Consider the following 7,723-nt stretch of genomic DNA (forward strand, 5'->3'; position numbering starts at 1 on the left):
TGTTTGCCTGCCGCCACCGAGAAATGGAGAAGAGGCAAGTGAAAAGGAAAGGGGAATGCAAGCGGTGACGAACAAGGAGAGCCCAGGCATCTATACATCAGTCGAAAATGTGCGAGATATGAGCGTCAGTTCGAGGACACTTGTAACATGCAATCGCGCTGTGTAACCTCGCTCATCCGTCCGCGTTGTCCAAGGAACACGTGATCCAAGGAGACCCAAGTGGAAGACCGGAAGGCAGAGGCAAAGAAACAAGAAAGACAAGCTAACGCCCTTCCCCTCCCGTGGAACCGCAAGGCTTTCCCGTTCTCATATCGGCAAAAGACACAAAGAAGAAAAGGAAAAGGAAAATGGGTATCATGTGGCAAGTCGTTCACATTCCCTGAAATCCACCCCTGCCAGAACCAAAGAAACTCCCCCAGTCAGGCTGCATGCCGTGGTCAGTAAACATCTGCTCTATCTGCCGCTCCTGGTGCCTCTCGCCTCGTATTGCTCGTCGAAGAGAAAGCCCGCCCGGTCGTCGTTGCGGCGCTGGCTGCGGCTGTTGCGGCTGCGGTTGCGGGTGTATCCCCATCATGGCGTTGGGGTCGTACATGTTGGCCCCCATGCTCATCGTCATCGGATTCTGCGGCGGCTGTTGCTGTTGCTGCTGGGGCATCATATACGGCGGAGGTTGCCCCATGAATTGATCTCCCAGATCATCCAGCGAAGCGGGGAAGAAGAAGCCCGAGTCCTGGCTTGGCTGGGGCATCGACACGGCAGGGACGTCGGTCTTGCCCGAGAATCCCAGTTCCATCATCGGCTGGTTGGGGTACGCGAATGGATCATCCGAGGGAAACATCAACGCGTCGAGCTTGTGCACCGGGTTGTTGAGCGCGAGGTGCCCACCGAGGGGATGTTGCTGGTACGGATGTCGGTGCGCGCTCTCGCCCGTGCTCGTGGAGTCGGGCGTGGCCCGTGATGACAAGTCCATCGGCATCATGTCATTCAAGCTGCTTGTGAAAGAAGGCTCGGGGAAGCTAGGGTCTAATGATTGTGCCAGGCTGCTGTCCAGGGAGCCCATAGAGCCCCTTGATAGCGAGGTCCCGTATAATGACATTCCGCCGCTCCTACTGCGCATCGACTCGTCTGGTCTGCGAAGGGACATGCCTACGGGAATGTTGGGGTTATTGCTTGGTATCTTGACTCCAGGTGCCGTCCTCTTCTTCGTCGTAGACGAAGGACGAGCCTGAGGTTGATCGAATGGCTCTGGGAGTTGATCGAATAGAACCTACAACAGACATGTCAGTGAGAAGATGACACGGGTTAGTGCAAGGTCAGGCAGTCCCTACCTTGAGAGTACTGGTGACCCTCTCGGCAGACAAGCTCTTCTCGGCCAGATCGGCAATCATCTGTCTCCCGGCGCGCGCATCGGCCAGCACCTCTGCCGATCCAGGCTTCTCCGGATTCTCAATGGCATAAAACACCAACGAGAGCACCGAGAAGAACTCGGTGTAGAGCATGAACCAGTAAGGCCCGCTGAGGACGCGCTGCTTCCGGATTTCAAGGCCAATATGGACAATATTGCGGGACACGCTAATGGCTGCCGCCGCGCAGGCGTAAGAGAGCTCATCAACCCGGCTATTCTGGCTGAGGCGAGGCGAGACATAGTGCAGAAAGGGCCGGTACAAGACAAGTTGCACGTGCGCGTAGGCGAAACGTAGCAAATGTCGCACTCTGTCCCATGCATGTTAGCCCAACTGCTTGAAAGACGTCCAGGGGGGAGAGATATGTATGACTGATGAACTTACCGAACCACTTCAATCGGACCATCAGGGCTCGGGCGCCATGCCTCGGGAAGTCTCTCGAACCAGTTGTGCAGGTCCGTTTCAATCTCCTTGATCTTGCTGTAGCTGATGAGATATGTCGACGAAGGTTGGTTCCCCCTCAACACTGTTTGCCCAACGCCCTTTGTCGGGTAAATGTACTTTGTAATTTTGCCCAGGATCTCCATCAGCCGAGTGTGGGCGTTGAATGCTTGGAAGAACGAAGCGGTTCCAGGAGCCGGCTGGATAATGCCTTCAGGCCGGATGAACTCGTCGTCCACCTCGAGAGGGTACTGCTGGTCGACATCTTCACTGCTTAGCAGCAGGGGAAAGCCCAGCATGGCTGACACGTAAATGTCCATTTGCCGTATTACGTAGAAAACCCGCCGCCGAACCTGCTGCTCGATGTTGCCTATTCGTTCGTGCTGCAAGTGGCGGTGAAGGCCTATTCGCAGGGCTGACCGAAGAGCAATTCCTACAAATGAATAGCAGGTGTTGAGATTGGCAGTGGACTGGAGGAAAAGGATTATAAAGACGAGCGTTTGAATGGAAATAAGGCTCCGACATTCGGTCACATCACGCAGCAGAGATCTTGCTATCTTGTAGTACTTGAGTCTGCAGAAATGGGTCAGTTGACAACGCCTGGTCTCGAATGCGATCAAAGCGACTCACCCTTCGTCAATGGCTTGTCGATAAGTCACGCCGCCGGAGCTGTCGTCTAAATTGCTGTACATGCAGCCCAACGCCAATACGGCGTAGAAGAGAGCGAGAAACTGGGTATCATCCTGGCTCATGGATTCGTGTTGCCGACCGTAGATGTAATCGAATTTTTCGTAAAAGGAGGGAACGTGAACGATGCGGACAAGACATGTGGCACAACTCAGGGAATAGTAGCAGAGCTTCCGAGCAACGTCCTTGGGGGGCAGCTCGGGGTAGTTGGAGGCGGGGGAGAAGGGTGAGTTGCCAATGGATGGCGTCGTGTCGAGATTCAAAAGGCCCGCCGTTCGATCAGCCGGACGGGGAAGAAAGGGTCCCTTGCCGACGGGGCCCAACAGGCCACGGAAGTTTTCCTTCATACGCCGCAGGAAAACGGCGCCGGACGAGATGCCGTAAAAGTCCCAGCCGCCTTTGTCGTCAAGATCCAGCTGGCCGATGGAGTCGATCATGGACGTGAGCTGAGTGTCGTTGGGGTCGGGCTCGGAAGCATGGCCGGCTCGCAGCTTGGCAGCCTCGGCACGCGCTCGTTCTCGATTGTGAAATTCTTGCTGGATGGCAGGGTCAAGGCTTGGGTCGGCCAGGTCAATATCGGGGACAAACTTCCGCAGCAGCGTCTCGGCGCGCTGGAGGCGGCTTTCTAGGGCCTCGATGTACTGCGGGGCGGGATTCCTCCTCCTGTTTGACGGCTTATCATATGTGCATTCTATATGTAGAGAGAAAAGAGAGAAGAATCAGGTCAGCAAGATGGTGTTCCCAGTCATGGCGGGATGTGAGGCGGCATGACAGAGGAAGGGGAAAGGAGGAGGGAGGAGATAGGCCAGAGGACGGTAAGATCAATTCGAGAGCGAGCAACATTGGTGGTCTGGGCACCAAAAAAAAAGGCCAAGAGTCGCCATCTTGATACGCACCATAACTGTAGACGGAGCAGTGCGTGCATGGCTGCTTGCCGTCACATTTGATCTTCTTGCGGCGGCACTCGTCGCAGGCGCGGGTGACTCGCCGTCGTTTCTGGATGGGTTGCGACGGCGCCGATTCGGCGTCGCCCGCCTTGTCGTCGGTTTCGGCGTCCGACTTGACGCTCTCGGCCGGCGACGCAGCATCGTGGATGGACCAGTCGCCGGCGGGCTGCGATCCGATGGTCACGGCCTCGTCGTCGGACATTTTCGCTGGCGGTTTGGCAGGGGGGGGAGGGGGCCGAGTCGCAGGGCTGAGTCGCAGAGCTGGGGGACGTTTTCGTCAGGTAGGGCGGGCTCGTATGTACTGCAGCAGCGTGGACGGGTTAGGACAGGATGCAGCGCAGCGAGGTTGAGGTTTTCCGGCCCAGAGGCTCGTGTCTCTTTCACATACTCGTCGTACTCGGGGCTGGGATCCGGGCGGGGCTTTGGAGGCTGTCGCTCTCGCTCCGGCGCTGGCTCTGGCTCGATGCCTCGTGTGGGAGGGAGAGAGGCCTTTGAGAGACGGGACAGGACCCCGGGGATGCAAAGTCGGTGGCAGCGTACGTGCCAATTGCCCCGGTGTCTGCCAATCTAGGCCATCAGACGGGCAGCGCAGTCTCTCCCTGGTCCGGAGCGGGCTGGCGAGGGTTGGCGGGAGCGGCGTCGAGATTATGGCGCGAGGACGAGGGAAGAAACAGATAAAAGAAGGGAGAGGCCGTTCGGGCGCTACAACTTCAGCCAGAAACCTCTGGGCTGGGACTGGGGCCGCCATTTCCTGTACAAGCTGAAGAGGTACTTCGTACTGCCTGGCGGTGATTGACACTGTGTGCAGCCGGCGGTACTGGTACTGTCGGCGAAAGTACTGCATGGCAGCAGCACGCGAGAGGGCGCTGTGGCTGGCCGGGGAGAAGAAGCCTCCCCCGCACTGTGCCGGAGTTGGCTTGCCGCCGCTGAAGACACCCACCTGAACTTGGGCCTGCATCAGTCAGCCAGCGGGTGGAGCGGCCCTGTGGCTAGCATTAGGCAGCCCGGCCTGCCGCTTGGTGAGTGCACCATTGAAAGTTCGCACGGTGCGCTGCACAAAGGCAAGAATTCGAGAGAAGTGCGCGAACATTAAGAAAGAGCATGCTGGAGATGTGATGGTAAAGGGCTGATGTCTGCTTTGATGGGAGAGCAAAAGTAATTTACAGTGCCAAGCATATCCGTCGGAGAAATCCAGGTCGATCAAGCGAATCGGGCTATGAAGGAAGACACAGTGCTTTGTGTGTGTGGGCGCAGTTGGGAGCATGGGCGCCAGAATTACTCCCGCGTCATTCGGGAGCAAGCCGGGATAAGTGTTTGCTTTTCCAGAAGACAAGGAGAAGCGGATGGGCAGGGCCAAGAACAGAGGAACGTCTCTATTGTTTGCGCTTTTAACTCTGCTTGTCTCTGAGAAACTTGAGCAGAACTCCGAGTGTTGATGCTGTGTGTGAGTATCTTGTTCTCTACCTGCTAGAAAATGGATGGGCGGCGATGAGATGGTAATGGTAGTCCATGGCAAATTCAGCCTCTCCACTCCCACATGGCATCCCTGGGAGCTTCCAGCGCCTCGAATGCCACTCGGCAAATGGACTCCAAAAAAGCTCCTCATCGCTGAAGCTGAAGGTCTTGGCTGAAAAGCTTGGCTGGCAGGGCGAGACAATTGGGTTCGATTGTGGATGGCAGTAGTAGTGCTGTCAAAGGGGAAGAAGCTAGAAGCATGTCTAATGCCGTTGACTGCAACAGTGCGGGTGAATCTTTAGCTCGACACGGTCCAAGGTAGGCAGTACTCCGTAGGCTAGTAGTAGCAGTAGATGAGATTGGATGAAGAATGGAACATCACACTGCAACTAGTATCTGCATACGTGTTGCAAGTGTCATGGCCCCCAGTCCTACTATAGGTCTTTCCACTTGGGATGCCCAAAAGGCACGCATGCTCAGATCCTTGGTGCAATTGCCTGAGTAGGTAATCCGTAGTCGTTGCAAGCTATATTCCAGCTGCATCATTCAGGCGGCCGTCGCTCGGTCTGCGTTCGACTTCACCATACGTACTCCATATTTGGCCTGGCATAATTCAGTATACCTATTCTTGAACAATCTATCCAGAAAATCAATCGGGATGGCCGCGCCACGTATATCATCGTTGCCGGCGTCAGTGTTTATCTTGGTTATCTTTGGCAAATTTTCGCTGGAATGCAGCGTATGCGTCTATTGTGCCGGCATCACCCATCCATAATCTGCTTCATTAGATATAGAGCTCTACTATGCATTCTATAATGGATCTTTCCTCCAGTGGGACTCTGGAACTCGCAAACTACCTCTACTACTAGTATTGATCTACATCATTTCCTCCGCATACTTGTCTCACTTTTACCTAGTTTTTCCGCTCGACTACAGTCAAGAATACGGGCAATGGTAATGTCTGGAGACCAAGAAGAGGCAGAAGCAACGGATCCCAAGTCCGCGCAATACTGTACCTAGTCGTTTAAATCTGCGCCGATGCCCGCTTTATTCCCGCCCCCGATGGCCGTTCTGCAGCTTTGGGCAAATTGCCGGGGACGGGAAACGGAAATTGATACGACCTGCGGCTATTGCGGGCATACGGAGTACAGCTTCCGCCAGTACCCAGGACTTGCCATCTTCCCCATATCAAGGGTGTGCCAAAAGTACACGATACTATCTACGAACGGCACTGCGGGTGAGCAGCAGCTTATTCGCACATTGCACAGAAGGTGTGCCATGCATTCCATGCCTTCGGTGCCGAGATTCGGTGAGTCTGTGGGGATCGCGTCTACATAGGTAGGTAGGTACTCAAGGTACTGTATGGACTGTTTCTTCTCGTGCATTTCCACCTCCCGAAAGTTGGGCGACATGTCCATGGTGCTTCTCTGTTTATCAATCTTGTCTACCGGGGGGGNGGATTTAAAGGTTGAGTCCGGCAGAGGTTGGCGGGGGCGACTGCGAGATAACCTTGAATTGAAGTCTAGCACTCGAGATTGCGTACGCGTGTCTCTGACATGGCGGGCGCTTCGGTGCTGGCACTGTACGTGTTTTTCCCAGGGTTTGATAATAACCCATCATGAATGATTGGTGAAGACTAAAGACTAAATATTTGCCCGTCATCATCACTACATTTATCTGCTCGAGTCTCGACCAGCGCAGGGCGTACCTCCAATGAATGAGACGTGCGGCTGAGGCGGATGTAAGATCCGGGCAGCAGCAACATAACGTCCCTCCACCTTTTCTTCCTCGTCTTTGCGTTGGCACTTCGTCCTAGGTAGCACTTCCTCTTCTTGCCGCTCCCTCGGCTTCGACGGTGCTCTTGCAGCGTGTCTCGGCCCCGGACAGCGATTTGAAGCCATGGCGCATTACATCACCCTGTCTATGCCAAGCTTTTGTGCCGTTGAAACGAGATTACCGACGGATATGAAGCCAGGATAAACCCACAAGGCTGGAATTGAAAGACATTGATCTAAAAGATACGCATTGAAGGACTGTACAATCATGCATTCGATCAACGTTCCGACGAATAGCCTGGCTTGACGAATGATAACTTATTCAGGACACCTTCGTTCTTGAAGAGCGAAGACAAATGTACACGTATATGTCGGATGCTTTGGCCGATGCGAAAGCGACTGCTTCCGCGACTTCTCTGTGTGATTCCAGGGTATCAGTACCTTAGGTAGTCGAGATAGTCCTAAATTGTCCTTCCTCACTTGCTGGAGTGAGCCGAGATATGTCATGATCTACCTCGACCTTGAGATAAAGGAGCATTTCATCCTAGGAATATGCCGGTAGAGTAAGGTATTTGAGATACGAATTCGTCACCGAGTACCTGTACGGAACTTAGGTACGTGACAAACGCGATATCGACAACCGCCAGCTTATTGACGGATTAATTGCTAGACGGATCCATTGCTTCGATCACTATTACGCCTACCTATGCAACACCAAAGATTATCCCGACTCATCACTGATTACCTAGGGGCGTTCCAGAAGCCTCGTGCCACCGCCTGCTTCGAGTCCTATTCGCCGGAGCCATTGGCAAGATTGGGCCTCTGAGCTAGCGCGCGCCAGGTGTTGATCTCTGCAACCCTCCCAGCCCTTCGTGCTATCTTCACACACAGGACAACGGGGAACAGCAGATGCCAATGGCGATGCGGATCCAGTCGAACAACCCAGTTCTTCTGATACTGTACGGCCCTCTTTAGAACCGGAACGAGACATCCATCCAGTACTGGTACGGAGCAC

The 7,723-nt window shown here is 54.6% G+C and overlaps 1 protein-coding gene across 1 annotated transcript; it reads right to left on the bottom strand.

The window, feature by feature from the left end:
* Window positions 1–370: 370 nt before the first annotated feature.
* CCMA1212_010284 (Activator of stress protein) lies at window positions 371–3,680 on the bottom strand (the record flags this gene model as incomplete). Its single annotated transcript, XM_073707336.1, has 5 exons — window positions 371–1,267; window positions 1,329–1,713; window positions 1,788–2,417; window positions 2,475–3,222; window positions 3,428–3,680. 5 exons carry the CDS (start codon window positions 3,678–3,680, stop codon window positions 371–373), a joined length of 2,913 nt encoding a protein of 970 aa, XP_073554153.1.
* Between the last annotated feature and the right edge of the window lie 4,043 nt (window positions 3,681–7,723).

The sequence above is a fragment of the Trichoderma ghanense genome (assembly GCF_004382785.1).
Source record: "Trichoderma ghanense strain CCMA-1212 chromosome Unknown scaffold_24, whole genome shotgun sequence".
Lineage (NCBI taxonomy): Eukaryota > Fungi > Ascomycota > Sordariomycetes > Hypocreales > Hypocreaceae > Trichoderma > Trichoderma ghanense.